This window comes from Calonectris borealis, chromosome 4 (genome assembly GCF_964195595.1).
Source record: "Calonectris borealis chromosome 4, bCalBor7.hap1.2, whole genome shotgun sequence".
Taxonomy (NCBI): Eukaryota; Metazoa; Chordata; class Aves; order Procellariiformes; family Procellariidae; genus Calonectris; species Calonectris borealis.
The window spans coordinates 82,446,759-82,462,199 of NC_134315.1; the positions used below are offsets into that span (position 1 = coordinate 82,446,759).

Here is a 15,441-nt window from a genome sequence, read left to right on the forward strand (position 1 = left end):
GTCTTAGTTTTCTAGATCAGTCAATTGCTTGAAATTGGTCCACATTTTAAAATTCTCCGGGCAGAGAAATTAGTAGGAAAGCTATCAATCCAGAATATTTTCCCAGCCAAGTGAAGATATACACGGATGAATTATGGAAATTTCAAAATAAAGTTGCAGTTTCCACATTTTAGCAAAGAATGTCGAAGAAAAGAGAAACGTGATGTAAGGCTGAGGTCAGATTGGTTGTATTTGAAGCTTGTGTGACTGTTAAATTAGTATCAAAAATCCCACCAAAATAGCAACTATGAAATTGGAAAAGAAATATATACGTACCTGTTGCTCCATTGTCATTAATAAGACTGCTTAGGATATATTCAGCTTTTAAAAGTTTACCTGATAAAAAAAAAAAAAGATAGAAAACGAATATAAAAATTTATCATGTAGCATGAAGTGCACAAAAATATTCATCAGTGAAAGCCCCTGCAAATTGTACTCTTCTTCCCAGCACTGTCTTTGACTAAACTTTCCAATGAAGTATGCACTGCAGATGCTACCTCATGCTCAGGAATCTTTGACACAGGCTATTTCACGTATACAACAAATATTGCAGAAAATGCTGATGAGGCAACTATTTCTAGCCAGACACTTGCTTCCGAAAATCTCATCGAGAAGCCGTATGATATTTAACCTGATACATCCCCGCACATAGATTTGTTGCTGTGAATACTCATAAATACTCATGCACTACATTCTATAGTATGTGGTTGCACAGAAAGATGAAATTACGTATATATCTGTTTTACTTAAGACACTATACATTCCTGGAAGAGTGCTTAATATTAAAATGTGAGAAAGGCTTCCTCACGTCAAGCTCCGGTATTTCTGTGGAACTTCTGTGCGTGCTGTCTACGTTCTACAGTGCGGCTTCGGTAAACCGACCGCAAGGAGAAAACAACAGATATCTCTCCTTTACGGGGGAGGCTAAGGCTGCACGTTGGTTTTAGGGTAAACCCAAGCCAAGGTGTGGCTCCAGGCACTCAATTCTCGCTCGGCTCCTTCCCATGCCTTGGGCTGCTGCGGGATTCAGAGCAGGGGAGGTGCAACAAGATCGGGGCAGGCACTGAGCTGCTGGCCACCCCGCCGGTTGGGATTCCCTGCTCTTGTTTCTCTTGCAAAATCAAGTAGTCTAGCCTGCTTCCTTCAGCAGAAGAGCTGCTGGTTTCTGTCCCAAGGAAACCTGGGTCTCAGAAACCCATTTTGGTCTCACTGGGGAGTTCACCAGGAGGGAAAGCTCTGCAGATGCACCTCAAAGCCCGCTGACTTGACGTCCCGCCACAGAAAGCGAAGCCACAGGCTATGCTGCCTCCCTGTCACTCCCTACCTAGCTTTTAGGAACCATCTTAAGCACAGAATATATAGCCAAAAAATACACAGAAAGGATGCAGCATGCAACACAAGATGGGGATTCTGCCTTTCAGCCCCCTGCCATACGGCTCAGAGGTTTTGCTGCATGGCTGGAGTCACCCGTGGCAGGCTTGAGGGGCTGCAGGAGGCACCTTAAGGTCTAATTTGATCGGCTTGATTCATGTTCAACCTTGCTTTTTGTCTCAATTGTCCGGCTGAATTCAAGAAGGCTGCTCCAGCCAGTAAAGCAGTGTAAGCGTTGGCTGGACGAGCCCATCAGTTGGAGTGCGCCAGTACCCAGACACCATGGCAATGGGAGCAGGAGAAGTCCACAGCCACAAATAAAAATGGCTATGCAGGGAACTTAAGAGTTCTCTTTTCTGCAAATAAAATATTCCTCAGTTGGGTTTTTCAGAGCAGGTTTGTCTGGCTTTGTTTTCTTCTCCCTAGTGGGACAGTGGAAAGATACATTAAAAATCCTTCAGGTGTTGCTCATGTTATAGGAATGATGGAATTTTTTTTTTAAAAATCAGTTTATCCTCGAGGGGTTGTAAGCTGCATTGTTTGCATAGTCAAGTGGTCCCACTGAAAAAAAAAAAAAAGCAGCTGGGACAGTGCAGAGAAAATGCCGGGATTCTAATTTACTTTTTAAAGGCCCTTGGTCAGAAGTATAGCAATTCAGATATCCGTGTTTGAAACCAGCAGGGAAGATTTGTTAAGGAACAAAAGCTCCAATTAGTATTTTCCACACCCTTTCACAATTTTCTCTCCTGCTTTTGGCTCTGAAACCCTTTATACCAGCCCCTTTGTGCTAGTGAGAGGAGCTGGGAGGGCTCAAGGGGGCTGGGAGTGGGCTGTGCGTTTGAAAAGATGGCACGGGGGGCCGTAAGCATGTCATCCCCAGCAAGGGACAGAGCGTCTTCTTCAAAGTCAAGTAGTTCCTAATTGGACTTGAGCGTAGAAAACGGAGCGGTACCTGTGTTGACGCAGAGGCGAGCCTGGCGGATGAGCACCTGAGGACTGATGGGCGTGGTGGGCTGCAGCCTGTGCAGACCCTTGGCAATCTGAAGAAGTTTGCTGGAGGCATCAATCCAATACAGGAACCGGTCGATCAGGAACACGATACCAGTTGCCGTTACGCAGTCCTTGACCATGATGGAGGCTTTCAAATAAACCTGAGAAGAACACGAGTGCCATAGGGCAGCCTTGGAGAAACTCACCTCGCAAAGGCTCAACGAACTGTCTACAGAAAATATTCAGCTTTAGTGACTCTCTGCCTAACGGTGCTGCCTACGTACCCTTTTAGAACAGATGGGATATCCTTACTTATTTGCTGTAAGGTGGCTACACAGTTTTACAGCAAGTGAAGTACTGAACATTACGAGAAGCAAATATTCACTAGCAATTAAAAGGCTGTCTCAAAATTTCTTTATGTTCCTAGGCATTTATATAATGGAGAAAGTCTTTGTGGCAGTGATCAGATAGTATTTATTATAACCTATAATTATGATTATTCCTGATCATATTTTTATTTTTAAGATAGGAAGGCTCCAGCTGTTTATTTTGTTGCAGCCACAGATATAATTCCTGATTTTTTTTGGTCTTTCTAATTGTTGTTTAGTATTTGGAACCGCATAATTTGGTGGTCTGTTAACAAACTTAAATCATGCCCAACCAATTACTAGCAGTAATAACAATTAGTTTAAAAGGGGGACATGAGCCTGGAAAGACTGGAAATGGTCACTATAGCCATTGTCCCAGATGGAGTTCAAGCCATCCACTCCCACAAAAAAGCAAACAGGCCAGAAGTTCGATGGTTTTCCCCTGCAGGTCATCTTTAATGACTACTAAGTCTGTATCAACTCTCTTGGATTCCCGTAGCGGTTGAGCCATCACACCGACACGAGGAATCAGCCGGAGCTCCTGAGATAGCATGCTGTTAGGAAGACAGGAGGCCAGCAAAGATAGCCATGAGGAGGCACACAGCCTCATCGCAGTTGCAGAAGTCCACAGGGACATCTACCAAAAACCGACCCCTTCCCACGGCGGGCAGGGGTTGGTACTCCTGCCCGGTGGAGCAAGGAAGTGCTCCACACGCTGACATCCAGGCGATTCCCTTTTTACACGTTTGTCACGCAGGATGGGGAGGATGGCATCCAGTCATTGTTTCACTGGAACATCTGCTTGAAACACAGCCATCGGCTGTAAGGAAAGACCCATCTCTTCAGCTATGGAGCCTCCTGGGTGCCCTGACCTGTCTGGTCTTCACGGCCACCAGCCGTTCAGCAGCCTCACGCTGCCTACGGAGAGCCCGGCTTCCTGTTGCCCAACCTGGCTCGAACACCTGGGAGCTGGCAATGGTCGAGTACTGCTTTGCGCTGTGGTCAATCACAAGGGGAAAGAAAAAACAGAGAACACCTTAAACCATACAAAGCCTCCTCAGAAAAAGGATGCGTTTCTCATCTCATTCACGTCAGTGAGTAACTCCACTCATGACAGAGTAAAAGCAACACAGGGGAGTGAGGATCAGGCCCAGCTGCACCATCAGAGGAGGAGAGACTGCCAGGAAAACTTTGTCCAAATCCCCACTAAAACATCAAGTTTGGCAGCTATCTCCCATTTTTGTCTTGGCACCAGCCTCCTTCCCTTGCCTTCCTTGTGTAAAACGCGCAGGCGGAGCCGGAGAGACAGCAATGTCCACAAACTGCTTTGGAGACCGCGTAGGCTTCTTGGACTCCTCCCCAGCCTCATTTCTATTCTCTCTGCTTTTAGCTCAGGGCCCCGCAATCTGACAACAAGACTCCTTCTTGATTTTGAGCAGCCTAACCAGCGACTGAGGTGTGCGGGAGAAAGCCCACGTCAAACCGCTTGGTGAAGAGTCTAGAGCACACGGCACGAAGGCCGGCTCGCAGCACCGATCTGCTGCAAGCATTTGCTAGCTTGTTTGCACTTCAGCGAGGCGGATTTGTACAAATTTCCTTTTTTTTCCCTGAGCCCGAGTTGGATTTTCTAAGAGGATGGCACTTGAAAAGGATTCCTGGAGCCGAGCACGCACAACTCCGCTTGTGCCGGCCAACAATGGAGGAATCCCCCTCTCCAAGCACCTGTAAACTGACACTGCAAACCAGCCATTCGAAATGCTCATCAACAGGCCATATATTTAAGCACAGAGCATCGCCTAATCTATTTTTTTTTCCTCCCCTTCTTCCTTTAATAGATCGGAGCACAAAAGCCTGAGAGAGGGTGACCTACCAAACAAAAGGGCCTTTGAGTTCCTAGGAAAAGTAGACTTGGAGGAGGATGGAAGGAATCCAAGTGGCCCTATTATTTCCACTTGCACTAATTAGACATTTTTCTGTCAGCTATTGAGCACTGCTGAGAGGCCAAACTCACTGAATTCATTTCTAAAGTGTTTACAGAAGTTTGCATCTGTTTGTGTCTCTTCAGGAGGAAAATAAGCACTTCAATAGCATTGTGGAAAATCTAAACGAAGCATCCTATTCTGAAGGGCTTGGCAGTCTTGCAGCTGCATAATTTAACTCTCCGCTCAATGCCGAAACCTCTTGTGTCCCTCTCCAAACCCAAATGGACACAAAATGTAGAAAAGTCAAGCCAGGGAGAGAAACTCGGCTATTTTTTTTTAAAAGGCAGGGCTGCATGCTGTGTGGCACACAGAAACACGGTTCGATGTCAATCTTCGCAATTACGTGCCCCCTGTTCCGAGCAGTACACCGAGAAATTAATACCCGCTCCTTTCATTCCCTGCCAACTCGTGTGGCTGGAAAATTCCTCAGCACCTACAGCTAATGCACCGGCGTGCTGGGCACGCACCCAAACCACGCACAAAGACCCTCCCCACGAAATGAAATGGGGGAGCGGCTCCCTGTCACCCAGCCCCGACCCGGGGCAGCCCTCCTGACTTCCAAGATGTCACAGCCTACCCCAACGCAATCAGAAACTCGGCACCGCTCGCCGCAGCCGGACACTTTGTTCTGCATAGCGGGCTAGCGCCCTAAACAGATTTACTCACTTTCTTTATTGCTTTAAAGCCGATGTAGGCGCATCTACACAGAGAGAGAGAGAGAAAGAGCGAGGTACGTGCGCACTTTGTTTTCACATCTGTGTCCGTGATGTGAAATGCATACGTCTAATTGAGTTTATGACACAAAGGGAACCTCGCGGCTGGGAAGTGGAATCAGGTGGTGAGAGAATTAAATTTGCACCAGATTTCTATACATGGACCATTGGGGAAAATGCAAAACAGCCTTTAGTGAAGGGTTTTTTTCCTTAATGGCGATGAGTGGGAGGGTGTGCTGTTTGCATGGTTTCCTGCATTAGTGGGTTAGCTCCTCCTCACGCCGGGGCTGAAGTTTGGGTCCCAGCTTTGGGTTCAAAGCCACGACGCCTCCTTTGCATTGACAATGGGGGCCGCTCCCAAGAGAGGGGAGAAGCTCAGAACCGGGGCCATCTGGCACTAGGACTGGCAGGAAAGCGTCAAAGGGAAATTATTGGTGCATAGTAAATGAGGATGAGGAGGAGGGGAAGAAAATAGGGGAAAATCTTTATGTGGCAGCTGATGTAAGAGGAATTACAAGCCCAAATAAATGAAATATTGATTTAATCCACTCTCTCTGCCCTCTTTATAAAGCGAGGATCCCGGAGGCAACCCCCCGCTCCAGCCTGCGGGCTCGGGAGCGTCCCCTCTGCAAAAACACCTCTGCAAGCGGCGAGGTTAGAAAGCAGGGGCAGGAATCATTTCATTTTCCGAGCGTCCCCGCAGTTTTGAAGACGCTCTGGATTTTTGTATCTGCTTATATCCATTCTTCTCAGACAGTTTCAGTCTTTGTTTCATTTGTAACTGCAGCTGAGGTTTAAAATCTTGAAAAAAAAACAAAACCAAGAGCAGTCAACAAAGACTTTCTAACTCTGTGCACAGGGCAGAAGTTTCAGTGGCGCTTACTTCCAGGTGCTTCAGGTCTCTCCCAAGAGCTGTTCCTAGTTAGCACTTCACTGAACCCTAACAAATTGGCCAGTTTTCTTTCCCCCTACGTTCATCCCCTGTCACATTAAACACAAGAGTCACGACACCAATGGATTTGGCTGAAGTCTTTCACCCTTTTACCCCACGCGCTGTTAGCAAAGCCTGTTTTTCCGAGAGACCAAAGCTGCTGTCACCACACGGGACTTCTCTATCAATCTCTGCCTTTCAGCTGGCAGTCAGAGCCCACTCGACAAATAACAGGGAATTAAGCCTCCTACCACCTCTGCGATGGGCAGGAGAAAGCACGTCCGCAGATGGATACGCTTGAAACACGGGACAGTCAAGTCACACAGTAAATAGCTGCAGACTGAGGAATAAGAAGCCGAGAACCCCATTTAATGGCTTGAGCTTCTGAAGCTCTTAATTAGCTCAAGTTATTCATCCTGAAGGCAATGGAGAGTTGGGTGTTTATTCAACGGCAGCAGCATTAGGTCCATTATTAGCAGCTCAAAACACCACAGAATGGGTCATTTTTTTTACCACCGACCACATCTCGCTTCACCAACTGTACTAGAGCGAGAATAACCTCCGCTTTTCCCAAGAGCCCCTCTTTTTTGCAATTTAACTTGCCATTGATTTCATTTTACTGCTCTTGGGATGTTCCACGTGCTGCTCTCGGCTTCCACTCTCCAACTGAGGGCCACTGCTGTTTGCAATGGCCTTGCAGGACGGAGAGGGCCTCCCACAGCCCATCCACACAAAGCAGAGAAGGAACCATCCCTGATCAAGCTGCTGTGGGCATGTAGCTCTCAGCGCTGGGTAGCTGTAACGAAAGGAGCGCACCCACCCGTGGGGGCAAGCGGGAGACCCATCCGCGTGATGAACTTGAGCGGTCTCAGGAGGGAGGAAAGCAGCAGGCGGCTCAGGCTGCTGAACAGCAGCATTTTGGGGTGAGGACAGCAGCAGAACCCTTTAAAGTGCTGAGGAAGCTCCTTGAGGGGGAGTTCCTGGGAGCCTCATGTATCTGACAAGGCAGCAGGGATTTGGGGGACCGCAGTCACCTGCAGGAGTGCCTGTTCTCAATTATTACCACGGATAGGTGCAACAATCGTTTTGTGGTCCTGATCTGCCCTGCTGTGCTCAAGTTCTAGACTATTTATAAGCCATTGCGGCGATTCCCTGTGGTACAGTATAATACTACGCTGAAGGGGATATTTTAATACTTAAAAATAGCTAAGTGCCAGTGATCGAACCCCCCCGAGAGGGCGGCATCAAGACCATTAGAATCAGCTAAAAATCCAAGAGTCTCTTTCCTAAATCTGTGTCCTCAAAACATCAATCCATTTGAGAAGTAGTTTAATTTGGAAGGAAAACACAACATAGCAATCTCGGTAATACAACATTTAAAGTATTTTCCAGGGAGGAAATACTCCATGAAGCTGCATCTGAGAAGGGGAAATCCTACCCATGAGCAAAGTGAACGGACAGCCGTACAGGTACCCGGGATCAGACTTCCCATTTTTTTAAATTTGGTGCTCCACATGAATTCTGCTGTAGTTTTCCCACATAGGCCGCAGAAGACTGAATGCTCTCTCACCTGCACCTGATCCCTGATACTTCTCATTTACAAAGCGTCAGGGATTGCGCAGCGTAAGGGAGGCTGAGGTCCCACGGATTCCCTCTCGGGCTGAATTCAGCCCACAGCCACAGCTCTGCCTTACGTCGCTCTCCGTTTCACTGGGATCACCCAAGAAGAGCTCTTACGAGGCAGGTAGCAAAAGGTCAGCCTGAACAACCAAGGTCCCAGGGCTACGATTTAGGGCTTTAATTCTCCTGTTACCACATCAACAGTTAGAAGGAGGAGAAAACTAAACCCTCAGCCCCCTCTTTAGTTCTTTTTCAAAGGCTCCCAGCTCTTAAGTGCCACACACACACACCTAAGGGTAGTTAGGGCACGTCCCTCAGAATGGTTTCCTTAATGGCAATCTATCAGCACATAATTAGCCAAGGCCCAGGCAAGGGCTGCAGGGCCTTATTTTCTGCTCTTTTCAATATTCCCATTAACTCCCATGAGATTCTGTGCCAGCAGGGCCAGGATCCGTGCTCCCCCATCCAGGGCAGGGAGCACGGGGTCAGCCTGCACAGCTCCCTGCTACGGGTGCAGAGGGACCTGCAGGAGCCCTGCTCTTGGAGGCTTTTCCTTTTGTATTCCCACTGTACGTATCCCAGCAGATCCTGATCCGTGGCTGAATGCCTGAGCCTGGATGCAGGAACTATTGATACGTACGACAAAAATGAAGTAAAGCCCCACATCCTTACAATGGGTTGCAAACAGGCTACGATCTTGCAATTGCGTGCATAGAATTGTCCTTCAATGAAACCCACATCAAGGTTTGTGGGATCAAAGCCTATGTGTACATGGGCATGTTGCCCTCTATTGGCTGGTCACCGAGCGTAAGGATATTTCCATCCCTTGGGATAGAGAAGATCTGCAGGAAGGGTAGCCCCTGGCAGCCTCCCTTTTGGATCTGCAGCCCCAGTCCGAACCCCACAGCGCTTGTGCTATTTAGAGAGAAGAAGGAATCCCTCTTTATTTATACTTGTCAGCAAGGATTCTGTTACAATTCTGATTTTGCTTTGATTTGTTAAAAACAAAAACCCCAGTGCTTCCCAGTTTTTGCTTTCGATACAGATGTTGGTTATCACCCTTCAAGCCTTCGTGCAGATTCCCACCAAAGGGGCATTCAGGCTGAGACGGGGGCTGCAGGATGGGCTTGGTTTGCTAGCCCATGGCAGCCGACAGGGAGGCTCTCTTAAAACCTGCTAGGAAAACGTGGAAAACAGTGTGTTGAGCTTGTTGAACTGGGCTGGCCTTTATATTAGTTGGTGAATCCCTGGCAGGGAAAAGAAAAAAAAAAAACACCTAACCCAAAACAAAAACCCCCACCTTCTATAAGATGCAAAGATTTTGTCAAACCAGAAGTGCTGGTTTGCCTCAAGGATTACAGTAAATCTGTTGCCTTAAAATCTCTAGGGAGGTTCAGTAATTTCATATAGTGGAGAGAGAGGGCAAATAAGAGAAAAGTTTGCAACATTGCCGAAATCTGCACTGAGCCCTGCTCCAGCAGCTCCCATTGAGCCGAGGCTGCAGCGAGAGAGCGCCGAGGAAAGCCTGGCTTGCCGCTACCCCCTGTTCCCCCAAGCTGGTTTTGCCGTGCCTTCCCACCGCTTCGGCCAGCGTGCAGAAGTAACGAGCATCCCACAGCAAAGGTGAAGAAGAGCACTTTAAAAGGCTGCAGGTGCAGGTGGCTTTGCCTTCTCGATGTGTCAAACTAGTACGCAGCCGCCAGCAACGGGTATCCCACTTTTTAAAGTGCAACACTAAGGCAAACCCTTGAAGCCAAAGCCTAATCGGCTTACTCACTGTGCTGGTCTCATGGAGCTTTTCAGCCTACTCGCAGAGTAAAACATCCTCACGGTGAGCCCTGGTAGGCAGCTCTGCCTCCTCGCAAGACCAGCAGTGTGTTATGGTAATGAAGTGCCTTTCATTCATGGATCTCAAAGCACTTTTTAGATGTAATGAATTACGGTTTATGAGCTTATTCTAAGCACGGCAAATTAAAATAAACAGAGATGAAAAATTTTAAAGGTTTTTCTGAACAATAAATCGACAAAGACGTATTTTTTTTGCCCCAGGGAATTAAATTATCCTTCTGTCCCTCATGCCAATAAAAAAAGAGAAGAAAAAAGTTGCTCAGACTTTTATCTTTCCTCATCACACTGTAATCACTTCTCTTCAGCCTCATTTCCCCCCCAGCTTTTTATTCAAAGAACTGAAGCAGCCTTTGCTCTGCCTTGAAATTTTATTTAAAAAAAAAAAAAGGCGGGGGGGGAAGGAATGGATGAAGGGAGAAAAAAAAAAAAATCCCTTTTCCTGACTAATACTAATAATACAGGTCAAAATGTCAGTCTATCTACAATTAAATGGAAAACAAAAAAGGTTTTCCCTTTTTCCCATGGTACAATGGCACTGGAATATAAATTACCGACGAAGATGAAATAATACTTCAAAGCACATGGGGAAAGGCAGCACAACGTTTACAAAGTATTTTCAACCACAGGATGAAACACTGAAGACAACGGTAACCAATGGACTTCAGGGGGTGTCGGTGAATAGTCTAAAACTAGCATGCGGCGGGATTTTAGGTCCCTATAGTCTATGACCCCATGATATGCTTTGTTTAACAAGGGCAGCTGCAGTTATCAACAGATGTTTCAGCAATAAATAATTGGTATCATCTCAGAAAAGATCCATCTACCTGGGGAGAGGGCATAATGCTGCAAACACTGCTCCGCTATTATAGCCACATTAATCTCCCATCTAGCCAGGTCTCTCGGGGAGTTTACTGCAGGTGTTTATCCTGGGAGAGAGCAGACAAACGCTCCAAAGTTAGAGCGCTGCGCGGGGATTGTAAAGGAGGTCAACCTCTGCCATAAATTTCTGTCTAAGGCCACACACACCAAAGAGAAAAAGAAAATAAATACCCAAGGAGCAGCCGCTCCCCGCCCGCCCCTGCCCCCCCAAGCAAATTCAGGATCCCTGCAACGTGGGGTGCTGGCGAGGGGACGCTGGGGCTGACGCCTCCCAGCCCTGCGGTTGCCTTTTCTGGGCTGCTCATGGCTCAGGGCTATTCAAAGTAACCGTCGTCCTCAAACAAAACTTGCTGGCCTTACTTGGGCAGGGCTCTCTCTGAAGCAGGTGAAATCTCCTGGCCACCTTGGAGTAAACCGCAGTTTGACAGCTGGGATTTCAGCAGGGCCGGACCTCCCCTGCCCCAAACCCCAGATTTTCAGGCCGGACTGCCCCTTCCCATGAGAAATGGGACTGTGTTGGCTTCAGACATGCACCACAGCAAGCAAAAAAACCCCCAAAACTGCACAAACCTCATCTTGACTTTGTGTCTGTCCTGCCAAAGGGATACTCATTAGCCTAGATATTACATTTACCGTTGAAAAGGGACTCCTCTATTTGCTACAAGTCATGTCTGATGTGCCTCCGAGAAAATCAGAAAAGCAAAAAGCAACCCACGTTTCTTGCCGCTTTCTAAACTTTAAGCTCAAACTCATCACCTTACAGGATGGGATCCCCAAGCACCATTGGGATCCTGCAACTCCCTACATAGCCAAGAATCCTTTACTCACAGGAGAAGTCACATTAAATTCTTGCCTTTCCTGCCCAGGTTTTAGCCAGCTTTGGTCCTCAAAGGGATCCTGTCAAGTAATTTTCTTGAAAAAAGAAAAGCCGGTGATGAATTGTGCAAGCCCCACTAAAGTGAGCAATCCTCACTGCCTCCTAGCAGCGCTGAATTAAACAAGGCACAGCATTCTTTTCAAATTCATAGTTTTTTTAAAACTTTACGTAAACATTCAGCATTTAAGTTTTATTATAATGCCAGTTCTTCAGGGAAGAGGTAAACATTACCTTAGTGGAAACAGAAACAGAACTGTCCTGTGAAACCAGGGAAACGGACAAAGCAAATGGCCAAACTAGCGTGGGATGAGCATGAAAGCGAGCAGAAACAGCGTAAACGCAGTCAAAGTCATCGCTGCATGTTTCAATGAACGAGGTTGTTATTCTGCAAGGTGCTCAATGCATGGACAATCCCTATATACCTCTGGGATCACTTCTAAACAAGGCAGAGCCAGTGCCCTCTGCTCTGCAATGTCTTTGTCGTTACTTTCTAGGCTCTTTTTTCCTTGCACGGCGGCAGTCAAACGTCTGAACACACTCAAAACTTTATCACTTGAATCCATTTTACCTTCCCTGCACTGGGAGAGCGCATAAAACTGCAGGTACCAGCAAGACCTCAAATCAACAGCCTTGCGTGGTGTCGCACGCCCATCCGCCGCGAGCTACGTAGCCAACAGACCAGAAGTCTAACCCCGAGGCAGAGCTCCCACTGATCTCACAACCGTGGCTTGGCTGCAGTGGCAGCAGAGGGCAGGACCTTCCTTCCCTTGGAAGATGCAGTGGTGACACAGGGATGAGGAAGAGGAAACCGTGATTCACACATGTTGCTTCATAGCACCTTTAATGTAAAAAAATCGGAAACTGTATGTAGCTTCTGCGTCCCTCTCTTGTCTGAGGACCGAAACAAATAAAAGTCACATTTCTACTTTGGCCCTTTGGCCTTTGTGAGCAGCCCCATCCCAACACAGACTCGCTCACCTCTGCTTGCCAAGCAGCTCCTCACTTGCTGCTGCCACCGTGCAGAAAAACAAGCCCCTGAACCCAGAGGTGATACTACCCACCAGGGCTCTGCGTACCGTCAAGCACATCAGCGGGACGTTTTACGCAACAGATGTGTTGAACTACATACCAGCAAATCGGGGAGCCTCGCGCTGATCATATCTTGCAGGTTTGTTTTGTCTTCTGGGCCCAGGTCTTGTTTGTACTGCCACTTCTCCGGCACAAAGGGCCACTTCATTTCCTTTGCCTCCTCCAGAAGGGTCCTCAAGTCCTCGGGAAGCAAAGCTGAAAAGGTCAAAGAGCAGGTAAAGATATTGCAGCAGGTACAGCCACAACACTTATGACAGAACACCTACCCTGCAAAAAGCATACCTCCCCTCCCTCTCGGACCTTCTCCCGATTGCTACCAGCTCTTAGCTCTTGCCACCAGCCTCATCGGGAGGGAGGGCGAGCTCTCCTGTCATCCGTTACCCTTGGCTGCCCTGCCCTCCAGGTAAATGGGAGCCATCAGCCATTAAAAAGGCTTTTAGCAGGAAGTCACACAGGCTGGTGGCTGGCTGGGCGTGAAGAGCTGCTCTAGGAGAGACAGGAGGAAATCTGTTCCCCTGTGTCAGGAGAGGACTCCTGGCAGAGCAAACGGGGCCAACAGCACAGAAGACCTGTCCCCCTTGCTCAGGGCTTGCTGGTGACAGTGGCACAGCCAGCTTGAAAAGCCACATCCGCACCGGGAGATAAACCCGGACCCTATAAAGCAATTAGACAAAGATCTAAAGGGATATAATGAATAACAAGCATACGTTCTTAAGAATAATTATTTGACTGATAATTCAGTAAAAATAGGTTTTTGGCCTGAGTTACTCAACCTGCTCTCAAAGCAGTAGCCGTATACCACAGGACACACCTTCCCTCAGCACAAGAGAGCTCACTGATATAGCAAGACAAAATGGTTTAAGCCACGTGCCCGGGAAACGCTATTAACATGGCAGTGCCCGCAGATGCGTGGCACATACCAGCTGAAGCCTTGCCGTGAAATTCCCTGTTTGAAGCTGATGCATCTTCTTCAAAGTCGGCTTAGCCAAGTAATTCACACTAGCTGAGGAGCTGGCCTGAGCTTCTGCATTTCTCCTGTAGTTTGCAACAAAAGTTAAAATGAAGTTAAGAGGAGAAGGTGCCCTTGGTCCAGGCATGCTCCGACCCAGGCACAGCTAGCACAGAGCCGCACGGAAACCCCAGTCCTCACGCCTTTCGCCCGAGGGTTTCCAAAGCTTCCCACCCAGCTGGAAAGGCCAAGCACAAAGGAGTCAAAAGACAGATTTTTCTTTTAGATGAGGGCAAAGTAATCCCAGCTCCCAACCCTGGCCCCTGATCCTCCAGCGACATGCCAGAGCTCGCAAGGCAAGAGCGCAGTTTGGCCCACGCCCACGCCTGCTCCCTCCCCGGGCTGGCCCTTCGCCTCCCACATAACCATCGGCTTCGGTCGGATCTCCAACCTGACCCAACTAAGGATGCAACTGCTTGTAGGAGCACACAGCTAGAGATCGGGGCTTGGATTTGTCCCTTCCTTTCAGCTGCAGCCCACGTTTTAATTTTCCTTGCTTACTCCTCAGGGGTGAGCCCGAGTGTGCTGTGCTGTGGTAACCACTCGGCCGGGCAGACTCTCTGGCCAATAAAAGTGGATTAACAAGGATTATTGACCAGATGGGGTTAATGGTGATCATCAGCTGCAGATCTAGCCCCTTCTGGCCATTAATCCCCAGAAAAAACCCTGCTCAGAGACCATCATTGCTTTAACGAGGCAATGCAATAAATGTATTACTACATTTTTTTAATCAATCCTTCACAGACGACTGTAGAAAATGCACGACATAAAAAGGCTATTTCATGCTCATATTATAGTGCATTCACCAATACGTTTTTCCCAGGAAAAAGTGCGAAGTCGGATATTTAGGGCCCTTTTTCCAAAACGTCACCTTTGAAAAGATATGACTTTTTCCAACCCACGTTTTCTCACTTGTTGCTGCAGCTCTGGACACGCTTCCCGTTACACGTCCCAGCTTCACGCGCAGCCGCATTTCCCTGCCCTTCTGAAGTGGTGTCTGGAGGGGCTCAGCCCTCCACGCCGTTGGCAAGATGGCCAAGCGGCAGGGCTGGAGGGGAGAGGAGGTCGTGCTTCCACCCTCACACCTCTCACTGCAAAATCAGTGCAGGAGCAGGGATACCCATCTCATCAGAAGGAATGCAAAATGACGGACAGAGGGTTTTATCCCCCCGTGTAGAAGGGGGAAGACCGAGCTTCCCAATATCTTTTCCAAAGGAAGATGGGGGGAGCTGAAGGCAGTGCAAGCGCACGTTTCCCCATACGATCCCACAGGACTGACATTTTGGGGAGCGATCTAGAGAAAGAGAAATAGGATGCTTACACAAGACAGCCTTTCTGTCTCCTTCTCTACCTTCTTCTGTCTTTCCCACACAAAGTCACGCTTACTTAAATAACACTAAAACAGGAAAAAATAAGTGTGTCAGCAACTATGAAAATAATCAGTGGGATAACGTGGACATTGGTGTTCTCTCTAAAGCATAAAGGTATTACTGCTGTCCTCTTGTTCCTGTTTTCCATGTTATCCTTAATTAAACCTTAATCCCTCTCCTACCTGATGCACTAAAGAACAAAAAATACAACCAAATTCTTTAATATTGAACTTCGATTTTTAAAGAGGCATCCTCAGCAGTCACTACTGCCGAGCTGGTTAGAAAAGGAAACCAGGGTAACATTTTCAGAAGGATTTGGCAATCTAGGAGCCTTCAGTCATCTTTGGGGTTGGAC

The 15,441-nt window shown here is 47.7% G+C and overlaps 1 protein-coding gene across 1 annotated transcript in view; it reads right to left on the bottom strand.

Annotated features, from left to right (window-relative positions):
• The window catches only part of ALPK1 (alpha kinase 1), a 57,922-nt gene that overhangs the window by 16,442 nt on the left and 26,039 nt on the right, over positions 1-15,441 (bottom strand). The window contains exons 3-5 of the mRNA XM_075150303.1: positions 12,748-12,902; positions 2,363-2,561; positions 316-375 (exon numbers count right to left, since the gene is read on the bottom strand). Coding sequence (XP_075006404.1) covers positions 316-375; positions 2,363-2,561; positions 12,748-12,902 — 414 coding nt within the window. The remainder of the gene's footprint in view (positions 1-315; positions 376-2,362; positions 2,562-12,747; positions 12,903-15,441) is intronic.